Source organism: Bombus vosnesenskii, unplaced genomic scaffold (assembly GCF_011952255.1).
Source record: "Bombus vosnesenskii isolate JDL3184/JDL3185 unplaced genomic scaffold, Bvos_JDL3184-5_v1.1 scf7180000013265, whole genome shotgun sequence".
Taxonomy (NCBI): domain Eukaryota; kingdom Metazoa; phylum Arthropoda; class Insecta; order Hymenoptera; family Apidae; genus Bombus; species Bombus vosnesenskii.
The window spans coordinates 8,860,611-8,886,625 of record NW_022882925.1 but is presented as its reverse complement, the minus strand read 5'-3'; the positions used below and the strand labels follow the sequence as shown (position 1 = coordinate 8,886,625).

The 26,015-nt window shown below is 39.6% G+C and overlaps 2 protein-coding genes across 4 annotated transcripts in view; one reads left to right on the top strand and one right to left on the bottom strand.

Moving 5' to 3' along the window:
* Positions 1–26,015, bottom strand: part of LOC117243415 (furin-like protease 1) — a 231,742-nt gene that overhangs the window by 45,995 nt on the left and 159,732 nt on the right. The gene's annotated exons all lie outside the window — the stretch shown is intronic.
* LOC117243416 (dynein intermediate chain 3, ciliary-like) lies at positions 1,915–10,449 on the top strand. Its single transcript, XM_033510885.1, has 10 exons — positions 1,915–2,094; positions 2,295–2,456; positions 3,804–3,904; positions 4,510–4,670; positions 5,176–5,353; positions 5,712–6,140; positions 6,227–6,509; positions 6,826–7,107; positions 7,225–7,558; positions 9,800–10,449. The coding sequence occupies exons 1-10, from the start codon at positions 1,915–1,917 to the stop codon at positions 10,447–10,449; spliced, it is 2,760 nt and encodes a 919-aa protein (XP_033366776.1).

Genomic DNA, 26,015 nt, shown 5'->3' with positions numbered 1-26,015 from the left:
ATTATAATTTTTAGAACAGCACCGAGTTGTGTCGCGACGTCATATCGACAGAATGAATTGATTACGACATCGATGGCACTGTACCAAATCAGCTTCGTTAACGACAGTCTCGTGTTGGTGCATACAATATGGAGAGTCATGCTGACCGCTGAACTCGGAATTAACTATGCGAACCTTCGGCTACGTTCTTTCAGATTTTTTGTATCGAACCTCCGAAAAGATATTGTTTAACGCGGACATAAATCTATAATCAGATACTATCAATACTAAGTTGAAAGCAGTAATGTAAATAATTTATAGCGTTATTTAAATGTCTAGTATTCTTTTCATAAATATTTCTATATTGTCTGACGGCCATTAATAATAATCATTATCTTATAGACTTGTACAATTTGTAAATGATTAATTAGATTTATCCGACTTTCCGAAAATGTCCCGATACTTACGAACGCGGATGTATGTACAACGTTCGATCTTGATGGCAGCAGAGCTAATTGATTAGGAATAGCTTTCTAGTCCATACCATCAGCACGATGACACTGATTAGTGGGTTCCATGTTCTATTTCTGGAAATACACGAACCATCAAGATTACTCTAACTTCTTCGTTGATTTACGATCAATAGTCGGTTGTATGCTGTAAATTTAGAACAATGCCTTCGTCTATTATTATTTGAGTTCTGTAGTTCATTCTATTTTTTCGTGAAAACAAAATCAATTATGAAACAACTTAGTAATTTATCAATCTGACTTTTCAATTTTCCTTACGCCATTCTCCAATTTCTCTAATCTCGCCGAATATTCTCATTATTTATAGGAGATGGTCTAATTAACTAATCGAATTACTCCAAATTGGAATGTTTATCGTGGTACATCGTGGGACGTTTATCAAAAGAACTAGTTCCGAACGCGTATGCAGCGACTCCACATCGGAGATCGACGCGGATATTGATTTTCCACGTAAATGCACCTAAATGGGTAGAGATAGTTCGAGCGAATTTTAGTGCCGGATCATTTTCAGCCCCACATTCACTCTAGCTTATGCGTTACCACATCCACGAGCCGATCGATCGTGATTTCGACGGGACTGCATCAAATATGATTTGCTAGGAAGAGGACTCTCTGCATGGCTTATGCGATTTACGGAACCGTGTGAAAGCATTGATTGCCGGATTTCGCCAGCGAATCGCCAGCGGATGGGTAGCGTGTGGCTGGCAGAAATTGTAGAAGGTCACGAAGAGATAATGCAGCGGTGGGGCCGAGAACTCTCACCGCTGCTGGTAGTAATTGTATAAAGTGGGATTCGGAAATGCAACAGTCGAACATTGAATCTTTGATGTGCGAAAGGAAACTGAATAGAAGAAATTAGCGGCTAAAAGAAATCGACGATGCCTCCGAAAGTAGGATAAAAGCGTCAGCAAGTTCTCCTTTTCTTTTCGTGGCTTTAAAAGGGCCAATAGCAGCCAATGGTGGTTCTAGACGGTTTCTCAACGGGCTCGAATCTCCTAGAGAATGGAAATTGGCGGAGAAATTGTGGTTGGTGCTGAAATATTCACGAGTGTATCGAGGGTAACAGGGTTTCTCTTACAACGGCTGTAGGATTAAAGTAAATTAAAGTAGCGAAGTGGTAGGTTTTTAAATATCGATCGTAATCGAATATTTATTTAATGACACGATAGTATATATTTTATGCGTAATAGACGATTCTACGCAATCGTCGATATATGGCACGCACGATACTGAACTACGCGTTAAATCACGAAGTTGTTTTGTTTTCCGATCTTCTGTTCGACTTAGAATATCGTCCTTTTTAGAGTCTGTGTACCAAGAATTTTCTATAATTTAGTTTTGGCACTCTTTTTATTTCATAACTTATAAATGCTTTTACAAGACCTAATGAAAGACAGCGGCGAAGATGCTGACGCAATACACGTATATCAAGCCGCGATGTCAGTTCGGAAAGCAATGCGTCTTCAGAACCGACCATGTTGCCGAAGAAAACATCCAGCCGGAGCCAAGACTGATGCAAGATTACGTGTACCGTCCGTACACTCATCGCCAAGTGCAACTGTCTAAACAGTATGCGGCCCACGAAGTAAGAGCCAATCAGAGTAATCAAACAAAACTACTTTAATCATAGTGCTCTCATATTTTAGGTTAGATCCTAACGGAACGTCGGTCGTAGCTAGTAGTATAGGGTAACTCGTTTGAAATCAATGCATCTGAAATTGATCATCGTTCCTTTATACATTTTTCTTTATATGCTAACACAGTGTATCTCGTGCTTCGTTTCAGGTACAAACGATGAGAAGGATAGAGATAAATACGGGAGTACATCATACGGAAGGTGGCTGGCCAAAGGAAGTCAATGCTCGAGATGCCGAAGTCGTTCAAAGGTTTCGTCGACGCGTGGAGAAGGATGATAATTGGGCAATAAACATGAGAAGTTTGCTTTCTGTAAGTTTCGAGGGAATTATATAAAATATTTGCATATATAGGATTTATTTATTTAGAAATATTAGAAATTAGGGTTTCCAATGATTTCTAACCTATATGATAAGATTATTGATAAATAGATCTATTTACAATGAATTTGTAGCGGCACTCGACAGCAAACGCTTCAACGGTTTCTGTCCCGTGGCTCGCTACACAAAGACCCTATCCTTCGGACAAGATGATTGCCAGATGTCGATACATTCCTTCAGAACATTTTCAGCCAACCTAAGGACCCGCTATAAATCTTAGGATTTATTTAGCTAAGGTCCTCCAAAGAAATAAATAGTCTTTGTCTCAACAGTTCCTATACCTATCACCCACTACGGGAAGATGCTGGAAGTCTGCTTTCCTCACGTGCGACGCTTCCTGCTAGCAACTTTCTCTCAAGGGTGGTTAGCATCCTTTCCCAACCAACGACTCAAAATTTAGCCAATTAACAGCGACGTCCATTTCCCTTACTTTCCGAACCAACGCCTTCCTCAACGAATCCGATGATCTCGTATCCTGAGACACATCCCATCATAGTTTTCCTATGCAGTATCATCGTGAGGCAAAAGAGTCGCGAGTCGCCTGTCCGAATTGATAGTTGGTAGTTGGTAGCTAGAGTGAATCCGAGTTCCTCGACCTCTCCGGCAATCATCGTCCGAACTCAAAGCGGATGTCGAATCGTACTTGATCCGAGCTTGAACTTGTATCCGCGAACCGCGAACTGAATTTAACAACCGCGAGTTTACGTCAAGTGTACTCATTAGATATTATCGTTAATAAACATTTATTGTTAAACAAATTCGAGTGTTCCTTCAATCACTATCACGCCCTAATTACCTTAAATTAAACAGGAAACGATGGTTATTTAACGTGAACTAAATATAGTAATGTGTTATAACTAAGGACATCTAAATGGATAATTCACAACTTATGACAACTCGGCAACTCAACTCTCGACTCCTCACAACTCGACTCTTAGTTAACGACTGCACTCACAACTCGACTCTCAGTTAACGACTCCCTGTTCATTCATCTTTCTTCCTTAAGTATCTCTTTATCTTTTCTCATAGTCCCACCACGTACGTGTTCCGTAACCGTCCGCGGTTATAGCCACGTAGGCCTTTTTCCGTGTAACTATTCGACTGAAGGACTGAGGACACATTGATGGGCCGCTCGGCTCATTGAAGTTTCCAGACCCTTTTGGCCTGTCGGCACTTAGGCTTTCTCGCAACATTGTTTATGGTTCACCCGATATTTCTTAGGCAATCTGTCCATGATGCCACACATACGTTAAAATAATATCACTTTATGGGTATTTAGACAATGGAGGACTATGTACTTCAAAACAATGCCATCAATATCTATCAGAATTTCTTCGACGATTTGATCGTGACACCTATGATCAAGGACAACAATATCAGGTACATTTCACAATAAATGTTACGAAATATTTTGCTTCGATATATTTACGTACCTATTAAAAATCATATTAACATATTCGAAATTAAGGACGTGAGATATGTCTCCCGTGAACTGGTTTGAACGCATTAAATTCTAACAACGAGTTAAGTAAGTCAACAAAGCGATCGTTGATTTAACGCGTAATTCCATCAAATTCATTAACCATACGATTATCCGTTCAAAACCCCGACACAAATTTGCAAGCAAAAAGTGCAGCGGGCTATCGCTATCGATTTGGCAATGAAAATCCGCAGGCTCATAAAATTAACGATCGAACTGTGCTTTGTCGTGATAACATCGGTGTGGTGATATATGCTCGCTGTGTTCCAAAAATTCGTGATATCATTTCGTTCGTTTTTCCTTCTTTTCATTAAATATTTGAAATCTCTATGTAATACGCACATATCATACACACATAACGTACCGTAAGTGTAAAATGTGAAAATATGGATGGATTTTTCTTTTACGAATGAACGTCATAATATAATAGTACTCTAATCGTTAATTAATACAATAATTAGTAAATTAACGAAATCTCGTATTTTTTCCTCCTTTTCAAATTCAGAGTAGTGAACTTGTACGAGGATCCGGAGACGAAGGTGAGACCAATCAAAGATATATCGTGGTCTCCGAACTACTCTGATCGATTGGCCGTTGCGTACGGGTTTCCGGAATCTGAGCAGCCTTCGGCCGACTTGAGTCCGTACTCCTACGTATGGAACCTCGGTACTTGGTTATTCCTTATGTAATTTGGTGACAAACCGTGTTCAGTCGACGTTATTTGCCAGAGCACTTCGATGAGAGGTGGTATTTCATCGATTCGATTTTGTGTATGTCCGTTCGTACATACAACCAAGTTTTAGATCATTTCGTTGAATTTGGACGTCTCGCAATTTTATTGTAAACATTTTGCTATCTCTTCTCGTTCATGAAATATTTTCGTATCATTAAGTAGCCGAGTGTTAATAGGGTATTTGAAGATGCCATCAGAAAAATTGTATTTTATTAGTTGTAGTACGTGTGCGTTTTATCCATATATTTTTTCTTTTTATTTCTTAATTTGTACTTTACAATATGTCCAGCTGGACATTTGGTAAATAATCCATATATGAGTGATTAATTCGGTTAATATGTACAACACACGCACAGACATTGAACCTTTTAAATTGTTTGTCGTACAATACATTACGATTTAGTTTCTATAAAAACGTATAATCTTCGTCTTATGCAGAGAATCCCAATAAAGCTCTCTACACGTTGAAACCACCTTTCCATCTAACGACAGTTAAATTCAATCCTCGCGATCCTGTGATGTTAATCAGTGGTCTAATATCTGGCCAAGTGTGTTACTGGGATATTCGAAGCAATGAAAAACCTATGGAAACGTCTCATCCTTACACCAGTCACAGGTATAATAGTTTGATTGAGAATTAATAACGTACACATGTATATATGTCAAACATCTTGTATACAGGATAAATATGGATTTCGCGTATCATCGTTATCTCGTAGTTTTATTTTTCGGAAAAAATGCATTTATGTCACTTTTCCAATTAAAGCTTCCTATATAGAATTTTCATAAAATGGAATGAAATCGAAATAAAGTCTTTAAAAAATTATACAAAATATCGTCGATATTTCACAAAATCGGGAACCAGACTAACCGCAGTTTTCTTCCTACAACGTAACGGTGCAGCGTCATCGAATTTCTGTATTTCTCCAAAGTAAAATTACGATTCTTTCTTCTTGTCTGCCGTTCATTCTTAGATATCCAGTGACTCAGACTCTTTGGATCCCTTCCAAGGTTAACACCGACTTCTTCTCTTGTTCTACCGATGGCACAATTTTGTGGTGGGATGCCAGATTTATGAAAAAGCCAACAGAAACTTTAGTGATGGACCTCAAACAGCCACAAAGAGCAGACATTTACAAAGCGGTCGGTATCACTGCTCTTCAGTTTGAACAGACGATGAGCAGTAAATTCCTAGCTGGTACCGAGAACGGTATGGTTGTGAATGTAAATAGGAGAACCAGCAATCTCGTGGAAAAATTGGCGATTAGATTCCAATGTTACACGGGACCGGTTATCGCGATCGACCGAAATCCGATTTATACGAAGAATTTCTTAACCATTGGTAACTGGTCGGCCAATATATGGGCAGATGACACGAAGGAAGGAAATTTGCTCTGTACTAGGTACGACCGTATACAGTAATGTTGTACCAATTGATATTTTGTACGTTTCTTCGAGATAGAAATTTTTTGTATTTTTACGTGTATAGTGACAAATACATCGATCTAAGCGGTGGTTGCTGGAGTAAAGCCAGATGCTCCGTATTCTTCACCATAAATAAAGAAGGCTTACTGGAAGCGTATGATATATTGGCAGGCATCAAGACACCATTGACTAACATTCACGTGTGTAACGATAGCCTGACAGCGATTAGCTCCCACGAAGAGGATGCATTTCTTGCTGTCGGAAGTAGTAACGGTAATGTATACCTACTGGAGTGTACGGAAGACCTTGCAACGTTCACGAAAGAAGACAAAGCCGCTTTGAGTAGCGTAAGATTCTAGTTATACTGTCAGTTTACTTAAAGACTCTGTTACGCTTTCTTCTCGTTACCTTGCTTCACCTTTTGATAATGGTCATTGAAATCAGTGAGCTGAATTTCATTAATTACCAGATGTTCTAATTAAACGGTGTTCTTCCTACCGAATCTCATTGTCTCACACTTCATGAAATTTTAGTTTAGTTCGCTCTTGCTCCTCAAAATTTTACAATGAGTTTAGCGAGGAAAGGCGGAAATTCCAAGGGCGGCCATCTCGTCGAGTAGACGAATTCGAAAATATCGGTAACGTGGTTTTGTCCTTATTGTAGTATCTGGAAAGGTGTAGTCGATACGAAAAGGCGATTGACAGTCGTTTGAAAGAAATACGTCTGGGTCATCGTGTCTCCAAAGGTGTCAGTATACAAGAGTCAAAGATGAAAAGCAAGAAGAAGGAGAAGGATAGAAAGAAAGAAAAGACCTCCATGGAGAAAGAGAGACTGGAAGACCGGAAGAAATCGAAAGCCTCGAAACCGAAAGGAAAGTCTAACGTTAGGATGACCTATCCTGAACACAACAAAGTGCAGATGGAATATTTCGATAAAATAAAACAGGTAAATTAGCATGCCGCGTCGTATATTCTAGATTCTATGTATTTTTCTTTTATCACCAAACGATCAAAAATTTATCAAGTATCGACAAAAGTAAGTTGATCTGTTTTTTTAAAAAAGATATCTGCGCGATACATGGAACTCGACGAAGCTGACGTGCAAGCAGCGCAGGAAATATTAAAGGAAAGAATAGTAACGAAATACATGGAAATGGAGGTAGAATCCGAGAAAGAAGACGTGAAGAAACAACGATCTATCAAAAGGTTCAAAAGTAGAATAAGGACTGCAAGAAGCATACCGAAGATCGGAGAAAAGGAAGAAGAAAAAGATATTGTGGACGTCGATCTAGATTCGATAAGGATAAAGGATAAAAAGCAACGAGTGAAGAAGATCCTGAGAAATAGTTGTGCGAAGCAGGTGTGCAAGCCGGAAATTTGTTGCGCAGATATGGAAGGTAAGACCGTTCTAATCAGAAGTATGAAAAATTGCTTACACGAAATGCGATTTCTCTAAAATCATACGTTCGTTCCTTTTTTTCTGCTTTTCCTATATCGCAACATTATTCAACACGTATCTGGAAATGACCTGGATCGCGATAAACAGGGGTTAACTTGTCGTGTAATTTGTAAAATCGGAATATATCAAGGGGAGGAAATGTTTTACCAAGTCGGAGAAGAGCTCTGGAGTATAAATTCCGAATGTCAATAACAAGATCCAAATTGTTCTTTGTCTTGGAGAATGGTCATGTTTAGTTATTCTTGGTCGATGTATTTGCGCGTTAGGTTAATTGGAAGTTAGGTTCGAGCATGGACTAATTAACGATAAAAGCATCTGTCGTCGCTTTAAAGGAAAATTAACTAAAAAAGGACACGTACTTGGCAATAGTAGTCAGCTGTTTCTTCGATTAATTTTAATTTCTGGGAATAATCTTTCGGTAGCTGTTTCGCAATGAGTCAGGAAGCGTAACTGGCGCGCACGAAGGGGTCACTGAAGAGCCAAGGAGAATTCCTACAATTGCCTGGAAGCTACCTGCTCAATAATTTCCAGAGAATTTCATTTCATAGCTCGGCTTTCGGCGTAGTAGCGAAATTTTACAAAAGTTTCTTGAGTTGTCGCTACGACTGTAAGTCACTTGTAAATTCTACAATCGCGGTACGAGGGGAACTGCAAACAAGGTGTACGCTCTGTCGCGGCCGTATTACGGTACACTCCTAGCGAATTAATTCCGTCCCGCGTTTCCGGTATTTCGCCACTCCCAAGTCTCCTCTTCTCGTCGAGTTTCTCCGTTAGTTACAATTAACTCGGAATAACGCGTCGGAAGCCACTTAAACGATCTGGAAGTTAATAAAAGTAACGGGGTGGAGACTCGTTGGTCTCCCAGGCGGTACTACGCCGTTGCTGCCGTTGCTGTGGCTCATAGAGTTAAACTCGGTGGTTCCGTTGTGTGTGGTACTTCGATTGGAAGTAACTACGCGAATGGTCGAAGAAAAATGAACTACTCAGGCTATTTGAGGCTTCTGGGTGTAAATTGTAAGCTTCTAAAAACGTTACAGGTGTTTGAACGTGTTTTAGTTTTGTCAAAACCGACTGATTCATTGATATCGGCGCGAGATTTTTACTTGCAAAGGCTCTCTCGCATGATTTGACCGATAATATCAATAAAACTTTCAGAGTGAATTTTACAGAGTACGAATCGTATTAAATATAAATTTTTTATACGTGACATTCGATTAATTCCATGTAGCCTTGTTCGAACGCTCAATTCCTTAATCGTTTCGATTGGTACGTTTCCCACATTCGTTGAAATCTTTAAATTCACGAGATTTACCGCGGTTTAGCAGAAGTACACTATGCATCGTCTATGTCTTTTTTCTCTGCATTTTTTGTCGATGATAGAAAAATAGCGCGACGTCGATAAATCTTGTTTCGCAAGCGCGAGGAGCTTAGCACATAGAGGGAAATATTGTCTTATCGCGTGATGGCGAATGCACTAAGCGTAGAGAAATATTCACAACCGCTGGTGTTCCAATTAATGGCAGCGTTGGTTCTCGCACGTGCGGGATTTATTTCCATATTGACTATGTACGACGACCGTGAAAGCAATTTTGGCATTTTTCCTCTCCTTTTTGCCATGTAAAATCTTAAGCGTTTGATCCAGTGTTTGATACGTCGATTCTTCTTTTCGTTTCTGCTATGTATGTAAATTGAGATATTTCATATTACAATGATCTCACGGCCTGAAGAATACTGTATGGGACAACGGATTTTCTTATTTATGTTACGTCAATCAGGAATCAATTTGAGGCTATGAAAATGAAATAATATTGCGTGGTCTTCAGAATTACGCAGAACGATTGGGTCTATGCGACACTAAGCTATGCGACTATAAATTGGTAGTATTAATTACAGTCCGGATGAAGGATCGCGTGCGCGGAATAGTTTGTTCTGGGTCGAAGGAATCTTAATTAGCGTCAACGTACAGTACGTCAATATACATCAATGTACAGTAGGTACAAAAACAAAGCGGCACAAAGATACCGATCTCAACGGGAATTTGTAATTTAGATTCGTTTAAGATAATCGAGAAATTAGGTTTATGCGAGTATTTGGAGCATTACTTGTTGCGGGTTACACATTGCGTGCTAATCTTCCTAGTTAATGATTAATTATTGAAAGAATGAATTTGTCATTGCAGAGAAAAGAAGATCAAAAAGAAGGAAGAAAACGGTCGAAGTGGTAGAAGAATCTCCCGAAAAAAGCAGATCGTTCATCATAGATAATAAGTGGTTCAGACGATTAACTGATTATATCGTTCAAATTCCTCAACCTTCGCGCGCGTTCAAGAGAAAAATCTTGGCGCTGAAGAATACTCCGCCGAACGTACTTCGAAAAGAACTGGTTGAAGCCAAGAAGGAAATACGTGCTTGGCAGGAAACTGCAATCGCAAGAAAGCTCGCCTCTTGGGCCGTCGAGAGGAAACTCGAGAAGGAGCCCAAGAAACTGCCCGAAATCAAGCTGGAAACGACGGAAGAGCGACAGGAGGAAGCTGAGGAACATTTGATCAAAACGGACGAGTCGGTCGTGGAATTCGGAAAAAAAAATGACACGAAAATTCATCCAAAAAAGAGCTTGCGTAAATTCAAAAAGTTGAAATTGACGGAAGAGGAGATCGAAATAGAAAAAAAGGAGAAACAGATGGAACTGTGGAACTTGCTGAAACAAAAAGTTCAGGAGTACGACGAACAGCACAGCAGGAAGGTGTTTTATCCTCGAATATCCACTGCGTTCGTGAGAATGTATTCCGAAGAGACGCTTGACGAGGAGTCCGGGAACAGAAAATATTAATCGTTTAAAAATTTTCTTTCACGTCATAGAAGCATCTTGAAAACCAAGAAGAACCGGAAAAAGATTTCTCCTCCGAAGAGGAGCTTTGCCCGGAAATCCAGGAGCTAACTGTTTAATTCATCTGTACATCGACAAACGGTATTGTGTCGTTAGAATTCAAAGTGACATCTTTGTGGAAAAGGATCAGCCCGAAGCATTTGTCGCTCGTGTTCGAGATATTCCCAGCAGGTTCGGAAAGCAGACAGGAAGGACAAACAATCTCGTCGAAAAGTTTTATCATGGAAGAAATCCAAGCTGGCTCGATCGAAGAACTTTCCTTCTTTCTTTCAACGGAAGTTGTTTCGACGTTATTACGCATTCGTTGAACGAAACCATAGAGCAAACGATGCGTTCAACGTTTCCAACAGAAACTTTTTTTACGCTCGCGTAGACCTGTTCCCGTCGAGATTCATTGGTTATTCTTTTCGGTAACTGCATCAAATTCTGCTTAGAAACAGGTGGCTTCGCGCACACGTTTCACGCAGAAGTTACAGGAACGAGCGAGCAGCGAGAAAAAGGGATAAGGCAAAATGGAAGTTCGATAGAGTTTGTCGTTTTTCTCGTCACTCAGGATCTTCAAGGGCCACACAGTCAGTTTTCCATTTATTGCCTGAGTTTAAGAGAATGTTCTTACAAAGTTAAGCGAACACGACGGGCTGGAAAACACGGAAGATAATCCATCTGGAATTTCAACGGATGAATTGACGGACTTATGATGCACAGTTCGAAGAAAGTTTTCAGAATTCTCGTCTCTTTACAAAGGCGATTCTCCTTGTTCGTTCGTTCGCTCGTTGTCCTCTTAGAACTTGGAATTTCTCAAGAATGCACGGGATATAAGGATTTATTAATAACCGACAGATCGAACGAATAAAAACTCGGTTAGACGGCGGTACTATGGAAATCAGGTACAGTCTCCAACTTCTTGCATCTATTTCTTTGAGAAAAAGTATAACGTTTTCTAGGAAGTATACTTTGTTTCGCGAGAAACTTGTTTCCTTGCAAATTTGTTACTTCCGTAAGCGCTACATGTTGCTGGTTAAATATCGTATCATGGAAAAGTATCTTTTTTATTCGAAGGCACGATCAAATCGAAAGAATCGGGTTTCACGAGAAATATTCGAAAGCAGACGCATCACGCGAGAAAAAGCTATGAAGAGCAAATTTGATTTCGGTTAGGTAGAGGAAGATTAAATTAGAGGGAGAATGCACGGAAAGAGTGATGGTCGAGAGGAGATTTTGGAAGAGAGTCGCGCGTATTTCGACCAGTCATCGAAGTAATAATCTTCTGATTAATTATGCATGTCCAGGTTGACGGTAACGCATCGATATAAAGTGGCTACGTAATTTGCGGCTTCCGGTTGAAAGCCTAAGTGCCTGGTAGTCTGGATATTCTCGAATCGTCTGTCACAGAGAATTGGGACGCTTCGTATTTATTATCGATTAATAATTTTTTCTCCTCAGAGACTCGAGGACTGCGTACTTCAAAAACGAATACAAGAGACTTCCGTGTTTTTTTTTTTGATAAATCGGTTACGAATTTGGAACTTTTATTCGGCGATCGAAAGATCGAATGGTTTTTTATAATCAATATATGTACGTATCGATCATTGGAACCGAAATTTATTTCGTTTTTATCGCTTGCGCTTTACTAATACTTTACTAGCGCTTTAATAATAGCGCGCTTTTTGATAATATAATATAAGGAATTTATTTTACGAAATTTTATGACATTTAATTATGAATTATTTAGAACAGTAAAAAGTAAGAAAAAGGAATGTAATTAATTTTTCGTATGTTTGTGAAAACGTATTTTTTAAACTGAGATATTTTACATTTGAAAGAAACGAAGAATAACTAATAAACATTGATAAGTAAAAAGATGTCCTTTTGTTGTTACAACGATCGAATCTATCTTTTTTTCAGCAAGTGTAATTTCTTAACAACTATCTTCCGGCAATTTCACTTTCTGAAATTTTAATTCCGACTGTAGCGTATCCGCGAATAGTCAATGTTTAATAACAGCATCCTCCTGAACGCGCACATTAATCTAAAAAGTTAGTTCAAAGCCTGTGATTCGATCTGAATTAACCTTTGAACTAGTGAACACGGGAATTACCAGCCTGATACAATACTTCCAATCGACGGAATGTTGCAGCCATAAAGCTGCTTCGATGGTCACGGCGGTACCGCGCTGTGTAAACAAGCACGATGGGAATTCTGGGGAAAACCAAAACTCGGATACGGATTCCGATCTCTCCGTTCGGATTCCGATTTCGCTGGCTTATCCAGCCGAGTCGAGAAAAAAAGATCCGGCCGAAACAATCAAAATCCTTTTTCTCGCTTCACGGTACGCTTGATTGACGACCAGAGGAAATCGACAAACCGGATGTACATACGTACGTGTGCATTAGCTGATGAGAGCAACGGTTTATCAGGCTTTCGCGTGCAGGGATCGTGAAGCGCCGGGCGACAGAGAGAATGAGAAGGAGAGAAAGAAGTCGATCGAAAAAGGACAAACGTTAGAACGCAGAGGCCAAACAATGTTAAGAATTCCTCGGGTCAACACGAAATATTCGCGGTAACAGTCACGGCAGAGAACTTGTAACAGCGGTAGTGGAGATTCGTTTTGTGACAGCGAGAATCACCTACAACGCGCATGCGAGCAAATAAAATGAAATAAATGACATATGTTGATAAATAACAATTGCAAGTGAGGGAAAATGTGCAAGTGGTGTTGTAAAACAAAAAGATATTTTGATATTTTGTATGGCTGTGCATAATTCGGATTTAGCTTCGATGTTATGAGCATGGCGAGCCATCGGATTTTCCAGATGGAAATTTCAGAATCGTCGCTTGTCAAACTCCAAACTAGCACGTACATATGCTAGGATAATGTTCCGTGTCGATCTGTTCGAGCGGTGTGGATCTGCGTTCCTACGGAACTCATTTACCATTGGTACTCGTCATACCGGCTTTACAGTACATCGGATTCCTGATGTTCTGCAGTAGCGTTTCTACTTGGCAGTATTCTCATAATTATTCGATTTTATCGTGAACCAGCCGGAACGCTAATCGGCGCTTTAATTAATAGCGACAGTGCACAGGAACAATCAAAATGGTTGGTCCAAAATGAAAATATAACTATACTAATTGATTCTTAAATAGGATTTAAGACAAAGAAACAGTCACTGAACTCGAAGAAAAAATGTAAAAACCTGAAAAATAACTTTTTATACGTCCTCTAAACTGTAGAGCCTTTTATACATTACGTAGGATTTTAATACAAATTCAGACGTTGGTGAAGAAAGTTCATGTGCAAAGTTTCACGAATAATTTCAACTCTTAGAATCTTAGCTTTTTGCCGTCTTCATCTAGCCATGTATTACTTTCATTAAGAAAATAAATTAGAATGATGTGTACTAGTTTTTGCGAATTCTCTGTTTCCGAAATAAATTGGACATGTGCCTATGGAGCATCAAAGTTGCTCGATGTTCGGCCGAAGGCAATTAGAGGGAGCCTTTTGTCACGGTCTGCTTTCATGCAGGAACCCGGCAATTTTCGCTATATTGACGAGGATAAAGCCTGGTCCAAGGTAAACTCTTACGTGATTTGCACAGACGAGCCACCCGCAAATTTGATTTACGATTAAGCGGAGGTCGATAGATAGAAATTACTTTCCGCGTATCACCGCGAAATTTTGATCAAACGCGCGTTCAGCTCGTTTTCCAGAAATTATTATACATTAATCGAGGATAGTGAATTGTACGGTAATTTCCCTCATTATAGGCAGCCAGCGACCGATAAATAGGCCAAGCTCTTGCGTAATTTTATATTACGTCGTTTTTGAAATTATCGATACTTAACGAAGTATTATTTACAAAACCACATTGCCTTTAAACTGTCCATTCCCTTAATTAGTATTTAATCTTTAATAGTGACAGATTTTAAAAAGATCGACAGGATGGTAAAAAAAATGGCAATAAAAAGCCATAATTAAGAATATTATTAATTTCATGGATAAAATTGTTTATCCGAAACGAGAAACTAGAAAGTTAACGAGTAAAATACAATTTTCGACAGTTTCTTCCTTCGGCGACATATTCTAGCATTAAGTTTGAGAGGAAGATCTTTTATCGTGGAAAGCGTGATGCGAATGCAAGGAACACGCGCAAGCAACGAAGCTCAATAATCTGAAACGATCGATTCGTTAAGACAGAATGATTGCATCAGCGGTTCTTGATGAAGTAAGTATTAGCAAAGAATCGAGGAGCCTTGATTGCAATCTTCTGTCGGCCGTCCTCCCTTTTCTCGTCGATCGGGTCAGTTTTACAGATTGCTGAGTAGAAGAATCAATGGTTTTATGATTCGGCCGGAAAAATTATTGACAAAAACAAACAGGGTTCACGAATCGTATCGAGCTTTCGTTTTCATTGCTGCAATGCAACGTTTCGTTTTTTTCGATAGATGGAACCGTTATTCTATCTGAATGTGTATATGATCTGAAACTTTAATTTGTATTTAATAAATTTGTGGCTCGCAACTTGAATCAAATTTAAGTAGTGTGATTTAATTTGAGAATTATAACGTATAAAATTGACGGCCCTTACTTCAACGTTTTCATCGGTACGTCGAAGGATAATTGAGGTAAAAAACGTCTTAATTACCATGCTGTATTGAAATTCGCCAATTGTCTTTGCCATTTCAAATCGACAAAAAGTAGAATCGTTACGATCCAGCATTAATTCCTGAAAGAGAAGCGTTTGTAAAATTCTTCAAAATTAGATAATTTTTAAATTGTAATTGCACGGTTTTACAGTTATCCATCTCGAGATATTTAGCCTCGGAACGAAGTTTACCCGATAAATTGTCTGAGCGCACTTCAGATCAGAGTCGAGATGGTACATGAACGGTTAAACGATCAACTCGAAGGTCTACAAGATTGTGGCGATATATTCGAGCATAAAGCGGCGTCAAAGCCACGCGTTTGATCCCCGTGAGATAAGTTTGATCGGACTGTTGCCTCGTCCCCGAGTCCTCGCTAAGTTCTGTTTATGCTCGATTCACACGTAAAGAGGATCCTTGGCGCGAGAAAGGGAGAGAACGCCGTTCGAGGGCGTTTGCACGCGTGAATGTTCTCAGTCGAATTCTCGGGTGTTTGTCGAAACAAGGCAAATATCGTTCCGCCTGGAACTTTATTCGCTTGGTGAATTCATGAATCTTTCAGCACTTGCTGCCGGTCTTCTCTTTCGACGGTGAACCCAGTCGGCGTAGCGAGCGCCGTTACAGACCCGCGAATTATCGCGTCGCTTTTTGCCACTCTGACGCGCTCTTTCGCCAACAGAGAAAAAGGTTACGGAGCTCTTCTCGACGTATGATTTTTCCAAAGGCTGCGTTTCTTCCGTTAAATCAGGTTAGACACGTCACGGAGCGCTGCCTTTTTTTGTTAAGTTAATACAAGCTTGAGAATCGCTTTAATGAAATGTTTGAAAACTCATTATTTAAGTAACGTTATTTTGAAACAATTAAATAATCTCGAACATATAATTTTTGAGTCAATTACGCCGACATTTCTTCGAAGAAACGTAAAGATTCTGCATTTACATTTATGTACACTAAATTATCCCCGTTCATCATCATCATCATCATCATCATCATCATCATCATCATCATCATCATCATCATCATCTGTATTAATATATATATATTATATGCATATAAACAACTTTTCTCATAGTATCTTATATATGTAATTGAAACTGAAATAATTTTAAAAGCAAATGCTGTCAAATCGTATCGTAAAATTTTAATTTACGCAGATTTGATCATCCTGTAGGAATGGAGATCAAACGGGTATACGTGAAAATGCGCACCGAGTTCGGAAAGCAATGCATGTTCGATGTGCATGGGCCGCAAATGGATGCCATTATCCATCCAAACCCTACCGATATGAACGACTATATCAAGAGGAGTCACTGTCACGTCGAGGTGCAGCACTCGAAGCAATTGGCATTGCACGAGGTTAGGTTGACGTCATTAAAGAGATTACGGTGCTGGTCGAACTGACTTTGGTTTGATGTATTCAGCGCATCTGCATCTACGTGTGCACCAAACTGAATCGACGTCACACACGCGAGACCTATACCTTTGTTATTGATCTTGATATAGGATTTCCTTTTTCTTTTGGAAAATGGTAACGCTACGAGCGATGTAACCTGAGCCACGATGTCATTAGTTCTTACCTTGCATGAGATGATTAACGAGCCTCGCTTTAACCGTTTTATTAACGACTTAAACGACGCCTGACATTTTGGCTAGTGTTCCGGAAATTCGGTGAAAAATCGAAACCAATGCTAGGGGAGGAATCTGTTTGTTTTTCACCATTGAATTTGTCAATAGTTTCTGTGTCAATATTGAAAAATGAGATTTTTGGCAATGAATAGATGAAATTGTATAAGGTGTTTTACAGGGAATAGCTCAAAAGGGAATGAAATACTTCTGTGTATAAGAGAGAGCAGGGTAAACAGAAATTGATATATTGAACCGTGAGAATAAAAATATTTTAACGAATTATACCACGATAAATTCGAAGCGTGAGCTCGATACTCGTTATTATGTCCGTCAATATCCCGGGTAATTTATTCAATTTCGTTTTCACAGAGCTTAAGAACAAAGTCGAGATAAAGTTTGACAATGTAACGCGAAAATTTCGCGAACGTTTCGCCTCTGCAAAACAGGCAACTGAATCCGTGGATCGGATATGTTTTGTGTTGGTGTTTTATCGGGTTAAAGATCCTTATTTTCCTTATTTCACAAAGGAACGAAAACAAGCGTAAAAAGTCCGAAGGAGCAAGGGAAATCCAAGGAAGCGCGAAAACTGAAGAATCAATATTGTTTGTTACTTGGAAAGTTACAAAGAAGTTTATATTTATCCCAAAAAGTCTATGCTCGTTCCCTGTTACGATAACAAAAACGGTATCAACTTGTCGAAAGCATTCAGTCAGTTTGAAACGACTCAACGAAGGCGCGTAAATCCACCGAAAACTTTGTTACTTGAGGCATCGAGCATGCAATTTTATCTGAGACTATAGTTTTCTCGGCATCTCCAATAACACATATAACCAAGCAGGACGCAGTTTTATCAATAGACGTTACATCGATCCAATCACAGGTGAAAAATTTCAACTCGCAATCAGTCGTTCTCCATCTGTGCGTTTTTCAAATTCAAATATGTTTCTTCAAAGCTGACTAATCACGATAATGTTCCTTTGAAAAAGTTTCATGTGTTTATAATCGGTGCGGAGTTAGCACAAGGGTAATCGTTATTCGATCGTGTCGAACATCGTATTATGCATACTGATTAATCGGCACAAGTGTACGGTTGATAATTTATCTATTAACAAGCATGGAATGCTAGGATGCGCGTGTAATATCAATTAGAGTGTTGAAACGATTTTTCCGTGAAATCGCTACGTTTGCACGATACATTCGTGAGAAATCGTGAAGATGTCACATAAATTATTCATTGATTGGTTGGTTGGGTCGAAAGCATCTTTCGATTTGCCTTAGATTTTCTAGATTTTCTTCTCTGGCGTAACTTTCGTCGAAATGTAGGTTCAAACGGACAGTAAAACGACGAAAAAGAGCGGAATGTTTCACTTCGAGGGCGGATGGCCGAAGGATATCAATCCGCGAGACGAAGAAACCACCATGAGGTTTCGACGAAGGATCGAAAAGGACGACAATTGGGCACCGAAGCTACATTACTTGTTTCAGGTAAATCATTAGTCCACCGAGCACACTAGAAAATTGGTGGGCCATTAATCAGTTAACAGGAACTTCTATATTTACGAAAGTAAAAATAAAAACAAATCTTTAAATTTCATCTTATTTATTCGTTAGTGTTTTGTTCTTGTAATTTATTTGTTATTATTTATTAGTCGTTTATTTGTTAGTCATTGAAGTGATTTCATTCTCCGAACAGGCGATAAGATTTTCATATTAACTGTCCTAAGTGGCATCGATTCTTATTAGGATCGTAGAATCGTTCAACTTTTGCAACTGTATTGGTAATTAAGAGGAAGGTTAAATTAAATTTTCTCGCAGATGATGGAGCACTATGTTCTTCAGAATGGCACGGTGAACATTCACGAATATTATTTCGACAATATGATACCAACGCCCTTGGTACAACCTTTTGGCTTTAGGTGAGTGACGTTAAAATTAAATCCGATTTAGCTTCTACATATCACACGACTTGGTCTCTCACATAATCAATAACTTTTTGTCGATCAATTTCCTTTGTACTAATCAAAAGTCTTTCTAAAATTCTTTCGAAAGCAACTTATTAACTTTCTTAAACAACCAGAAATTAATCTTTCATATTTTTATTATACGTATTATAATTCTGCAACTAAAGTTTGTTATAAAGTTGCAACTAAAGTACATTTTTTAAGCTATGTTTACCAGTATAAAATTCAAGGAGAATTAATGACATAACTTACGATATTCGCAACAGCTTAGACAAAATCTCGGAAGTTCAATAACGTGGACCAACCTACGAACAAATTTATATTCCTTATAAACTTGATTAACGTATCATTGCGATAAATCATCCCCTTAAATCGATTCCTAGTCAGTGATGATTTCAATCTTTAGTTTTTGGGGCTTATCTGGCGCGGTTTGTCATTCGATCGCTGTCGTGCCAGAAATGCAAAGGCGGTGTAATATTTGAAACGATTACTTTCTGGAAATCGCTTTTCAGAACCGTGAACTTGTACAATGATCCAGAGACACCGAAGAGGCCGGTGACCAATATCTCCTGGTCTCCGGATTCTGGCAGCAGGATAGTGGTATCTTACTGCTTCTTGGACTTTGGGAGGGTGCCAGATTACAGTAAAAAGCTGTACATCTGGCAGGTCGGTAGGTAGAAGAAAAGCTTCACTATGCTTTCCTATCTTAGCCCTCCGGCACCATTTTCGCCGCATTAGAAAGATCATGGGGCATTTGCATCACTTTGCATCCCTTAGAATAGGTCGTGTAGATTGTAGACACTCACGATAGGGAGGGAGGAACCGTGACGAGATACGAGCTCTTCCGGATTTCAACCGCTCGGATTCTTGCCTATCCGCCGGTTTTTAACCGCTAGACCAATAGCTTCGACACATAATCTACCGTTGGGTATTGGTCTCTTCGTGTCGCGCTATATCGTAACTAAGGATTAATTACGCCATTGTATTCGTATAATCTCGATAAAATTGTTTGCAATAGTGAAAAGAATTCTTCGACACGAGTTGAAAAAGAACACGAAATAACATATAATATGTTCCATTCATAAATATCGTATCCATCCACATATACCGATGAAAGAGCGTAACGTGTATGAAAGTCACGCTCCGACATTTAAATCCAACTAGCTCGGTCGACGCGGCACGCAAAGATTCGTCACGATGCGGCTCAAAAGAATTGATGAAAATCACTCGAGATAGCAGACTTCTTTTTTTTTTCTTCCGCATAATCCGGATTATGAAACGCTTCTGTCATCCTACGAACAGACAATCCGAACGAACCTTACATGAGCCTGCAGCCTCCTACACCGTGCGTGTGTTGTGAATTTAATCCTCGAGATCCTTCCGTCCTTGCCAGCGGTCTTATGACGGGCCAAGTCTGTAACTGGGATATCAGGACCGGGAATACGCCTGTACAGTACTCTAATTTGCAATACAGTCACAGGTAAGCGACGACATCGGACAAAATTCCAAAGACTTCTCCTGGACCTTTAGTGTTCGTTCGTCGGTGAACATTTACTCGAGAGAATGTTTTACTCCGAGTCTTAATATCGAGAAATTTCTATGTCTCCGTTGTTTATCCGTAAACCACCGTAACTCGAGTCCGCAGGATGTTTTTCGTAGGTTTCATTTTGCTTTGTGTCGAATGTGTTCCTAGTGCGAAGGTTCCCTTTATTGAGTTTCGCTTCTATCTTTATACCGAGCAATATAGAGAATGTTCGCAGAAACGATAGCTTCGGTATCTTTGCTAGTTCAACACGTTTTTAATTCGACTAAGAAAACGGAATTTAAATAGAAATTCGTTTAATCTCTAAATATTATAACGACTAATTTTTCAGGGAATTCGCGAACGCGGTGAAGTGGTTACCATCGAAAAGTAATACGGAATTTTTCTCGACGTCGACTGACGGTTGTGCGATGTGGTGGGACACGCGACATCTCCAACAACCAACCGAAATTCTCATGATCGATTTCGAGAATCCAAACGAGCCAAACATGGACCACGCGATCGGTGTTTCATGCCTGAATTTCGGCCCGATGGTGGGCGCGAAATTTATGTTTGGTTTGGAGAACGGCGTTATTTTAACGGGATCGAGAAAAGCGAGATCGAATGCAGAGAAAATGGCGATTAGGTTCACAAGCCATTTTGGTGCGGTCAAGTCAGTCGATCGAAATGTCTTCAATCCATCGATATTTATGACCGTCGGGGATTGGAGAGCTCGAATCTGGGCGGAAGACACCAGAGAAGATTGTCTGCTTTCCACTCCGTATGTTAGTTTTCGCGTGTTATTAATTTCATCTGTTCTATTTTCGCCGGTACATTAAGAGGACATTCGTTGTCGTATTTAATCGTAGAATTTTCTACTTAATTTTTCAAATCCTGATAACGGAGACAGCAAATTTGGAAATTCACTGTACGAATTAAATATTCTTTCAAACGACGCCATATTGGGACAATGATACAAGATCCTTTTAAAAGATGCGATAAAATCCTTATTTCGTAAATTTGACTTATGTAATTGTTCCACTAATAGATTCTTACGAGAATACCCAACTGGTGGCTGCTGGAACAAGACAAGGCACTCTGTTTTTTACGTAACGACTGGCTCTGGACAGTTGTTAGTCTGGGACATTCTTCAAACTCTTCGGGAACCAGTTTTCACGTTGCAGTTATGCGATGAAAAGCTAACTTCTCTCGCGCCGTGCGAAGAAACTGCTCTTTTGGCGATTGGCAACTACGTCGGTAAGGTATTCCTGGTCGAACCAACGGATTTCTTTCAGTCGTTCGACAAAAAGGACAGAGGTGTCCTTTCAGAGGTAAGCGTACAGCCTATTCTTTTTATCATTATTTAGCCAAATGCGCCTTATCAATGACGAGATTCTTCCGAATAACGCGAAATAAACACAAGATTCGCTCTTAAACTTCCAAATTGTATCTCCAAATGTCTGTTGCACTTGCAAGTAACGATAAAGTTTTTTTTTCTTTTTATTTTCTATGTGGTAGTTAAATAACACGCGTAATTCTTTTTATATCGTAAACATTTTTGTTAGTTTGAGAAAAGACGATCTTTTTACCAGTGCTTAGACAAATGCTCAAAAATTACGAAGGCAGTGGATTCACGGTTAAAGGAAATCAAATTGACGCAGAAGATGGCGGCTGAGGATTATAATGCAAACGTTAAAATCAAGAACAAATTTAAGGGGCCAAAGAAAATATCGGGAAAGGCGAAAGGCAGGGAGCCGAACTCTAAAACGATCAGGGATCGAGAGAGAACTGTATATAAGGAAAAGAAGAAGACTCGAGACAATGGTTTGCAGATTTCAGAGGCTGAGAGAAGATACTTTGACGCTGTACAACAAGTAATGCAGTGGATTCAATATTCCGTTATCCGTCTCAACTTTCTATAAATCTTAGAATGTTGACGTTCGGATTTCTATTGTCTTGATATAACGAGATTTCTACAAAGCGGTAAACGTGATAAACGAGTAGAGACGAAATTGGTCGATCTTACTTGAATTATGGTTTTTAGCGGAAAATTGTCCGCGAACTGTGACTCAAATCTATTTTAAAAGTTAAAAACTATCGAACATAACTCGTGCGCGATAATTCAGAAAGATTTCGAAATGAGAAAATAAACTTTCGTCGAGTGTCAAATTTATTAGCGCTAAACTTTCGGATTAAACTCGTACTAAAATAATCAGATTCATACCTTTTAAAAGCAAGGGGATTAAATTTATCATGTCGGAACGATGTGATAATGAAAACCTTTTAGGAAAATGAGACCCCCATTGATATGCGTAACGATGTCGAAACGAAACGCTTCCAAAAAAATGTAAAAATGAAAGTTTCACTCCATTCAAGCGAAGAATGAAACCTTGCGTCGAAACTCGATTTAAATGAAAGCTAGAAATAGGAATCAACGTCGTTTTGTTTTTGAATTTAGCATATAAGACTAGAAAACGCCAAAAGAGTGGATCGACTATTCTTCATCGAACATTTATCTAAACGTTATTCGTTTGTTAGGGTGTGGAAGCTTACGCGCTTGAGACCAACCCAGACATAATTCCTGTTGTACATATATTTGCCTCAACGAAGAAAACCGAAAAAAAGCGAAAATCCTCGCGACCAGCTTCGGTCAGTCGCGGTCGCGGTTCCGTCGCCGTCGAAACGAAGAAGACTGCAAAAAAGATTGTGTCAAAGGAGCCCGTTGGAATTCAAAAAGCGGAAAGACTAACCTGGAAAGAACCGATATCCCTCTTTGAACTATCGGTACGACGTTCGATACAATCGATGAGGGAGGACGTATTACCGGATCTCAGTTTAAAGATAGACAAGAAGACAAAGAAGAGGAAAAAGCGCAAGCGACTCTTCGTGCTGCCACAGACTTGCGAAGGGGAGATTTGCAAACCGAAAGTCTGTTGCTGGAGACCCAGCATGGGAGGAAGAAGGGAAGAGAAACCGAAAGAAAAGAAAAAATCGACTTTGGACAAGGATTCTACCGTTTCTATTAGATCCTCGACGGATAGGCGGAGACGCCGTAGGATGAAAGGCGATGTGCTTAGGGAAATGCGCGCTCCGCCTACGCAGCTCTGGGAGGATGTCTTGAAGGCCAAGGCAGAGATTCAAGTAGCTAGAGAAATGTGGAAGAGGCGCACTATCCGATTGTCCGTGAAGGTCAGGTAAGATGCTATTGTCCAGTGTACGGTTGGTATTTTGAACAAGCAATTTACTTTCACTGAAACCGAGGTTTTCGTGTCCGATGTCACGCGGTTATCAAAATTGTCAATTTTTTCTCGGACATTCATCGTTCTACCATGATAGTAGAACGTAAAAAGAAGAGATTTTGATCTGGTTCGTGCATCAATTACAAGTGATTCATCAACACGCGAATTTTGCGTGATACATGTAAAGTTTGGCTCTTTTTGTTATGCATAACGTGCTATTTGAATTGTTGATTCATGAGAAACTTTTATTCATTCTTTTCTCAGGAAAGGTCGGAAACATCGATCTCGGGAAAAAGTTAATCGAAATTTCTTTCCTGTTTTCTCTCGTGCTTTTTACGAACAAGTTTCGAAATTGCAGGATCCGTAGAAAAATACTGATTTACACTTTTCTTACATTTTTCTCGAAGTCAAAGGGAAATTAATCTTTCCGCGTAACAAATTTGCATCGACTTTACATGTAAAGCAACAATTCCGAATTATAAGTGATATATATGTCGGGTTCACATTATGATTAGGGTTAGGGGCGTGAAACGAATCTTCATTTGGATTACACATTGTTGTTATGCAATAGAGAAGACATTGACTAGCGCAAATACGATTATTGCAGAATTTGACAAGTAACCGTGGTAATTAGATACTCCAGAAGCTAATGACAATGATCCTAGGTTCAATAACGAATCCGCGGTCAACGGGACAACAAAATACGCTTTTCTCCAAAGTCCAAGTTGTACTCAACTTGCTTATGTACGGTACAAGTATTACTGGACTAACTCTTTGTTAAAACATGGAATATCCACCGAGCGTAAAGGCGCTAAGTAACTCGCTAATACGACCTCACGAGAGAATGACGACTTTCCGTCACGATGATGCTGCAGAGGAAAACTATGATGGAGTGTGTCTAAGGACACGAGATCATCGGATTCGTGGAGAGATGCCTTCATTCGGAAAGTGAGGGAAATTGACGTTGCTGTTAATTGGTCAATTTCCATGTTGGTGGTTAGAGAAGGTGGTTAGCCGCCCTTGAGGGAAAGTTGCTAGCGGGAAGCGTCGTTCGTGAGAAAAATAGATTTCCCCTATCTTCCCGTAGTTGGAACAAAGACTGTTTGTCTGTTTGAAGGACTTTAGTTAACTAAATCCTAAGATTTATAGCGGCTCTTCAGGCTAGCCGAACATGTACTGTGAAGATGCATCTACATTTGGTAATCATCTTGCCCGAAGAATAGGGTCTGTGTGTGGCGAGCCACGGGGCAGAAACCGTTGGAATGTTTACTGTCGCGTGCCGCTACAACTATTTCTTTTAAGGAGAGCTATAGAATTACTCCATCCCTATATTAGGTAAAAACGTTCATCCCGTGACCGCGGCTACGTTCAGCGACTTGTTGTCGCCTCGAGCCCAAGTTCATTATCACAAATCTCGAACAATTATAATCGAGTTAAGTTATAGAGGCTAAAATATTGGGGGTTTTCCGAAGAATTCCAAAGGAAAGCCCCGGTGACCTTTCATCTCCGACATATACATACCGATAATACATACGCCAACTTGATCGCAAAAAGATGTTTATCAAAATTTGTAAAACTTCGATTTTTTTTTTCGCTCAAAATTAGGAAGCGACGTCCCAGAAAAATAAGAGTGGTAAAGAAATCTACGGCAGATGAACCAAAAGAACCAGGCAAAGAAGAGAAAGGGGATATAAGAATGGAGGAACTGAAGGAAGAAATGGCGAAAGTGAGAAAAGCGAAAGTACCGGATCCTTGCAGCCCCCCGCCAGTAAAAACTGCCGAAGAATTATACTCAGATATCCTTGGTACTACCGCGCCACAATTGCAGAAGGAGAGAATCGTAGGCAGAGATTACCTGGAAACGTACGCTCGTAGAAAGGCCAGAGTTTATCCACGAATTTCGGAGTTCGGGCAAACGAAGTGACTGCCGCATCGGAACGGTAGCACTCTACATTAGTGGTAGCTGTTAGTACTTTGCCGACTGGAAAAATACGAAACGATAGTACTCGATGAGTGACGATCGATTTTCAGATTTCTTAATGACACGTTCCTCCTCGATTCGGTTCTCGATGATCGAAGATGGATCGCAGTCTTAGACCTAGTTTTATCGATAACTGTAGATTTCGGTAGTCGCTGTACATTTTAACTTGGCAATTTTGCTTAGATACATTAAGCGATTTGCTCGTTAATAAACCTTGTAATTTAGAATGACGTTTCTTTTGTACGGTGTAATTTATTTTGGCCGATGTGGAAGCGTGCCAACCGTTACATGGCCTCTACTTGCTAGATATTTATCGCGTTACGTTTTATTCCTCAAGAATTTGAATTAAATTCCTTGCGATTTTCCTTCGTTTTTTTTCATTCCGTGTAAACGCGGAATAGTCTCGTGCTCAGAGAAGAATATGGAGAAAATAATTTGTACTCCTCCTCGATTAAACGATAGACGCTGCGTTAGGGAATTTTATTATTAATAAAATAATTACGATTAGGAGTGAGAATATTAGGTTTGTGTATATA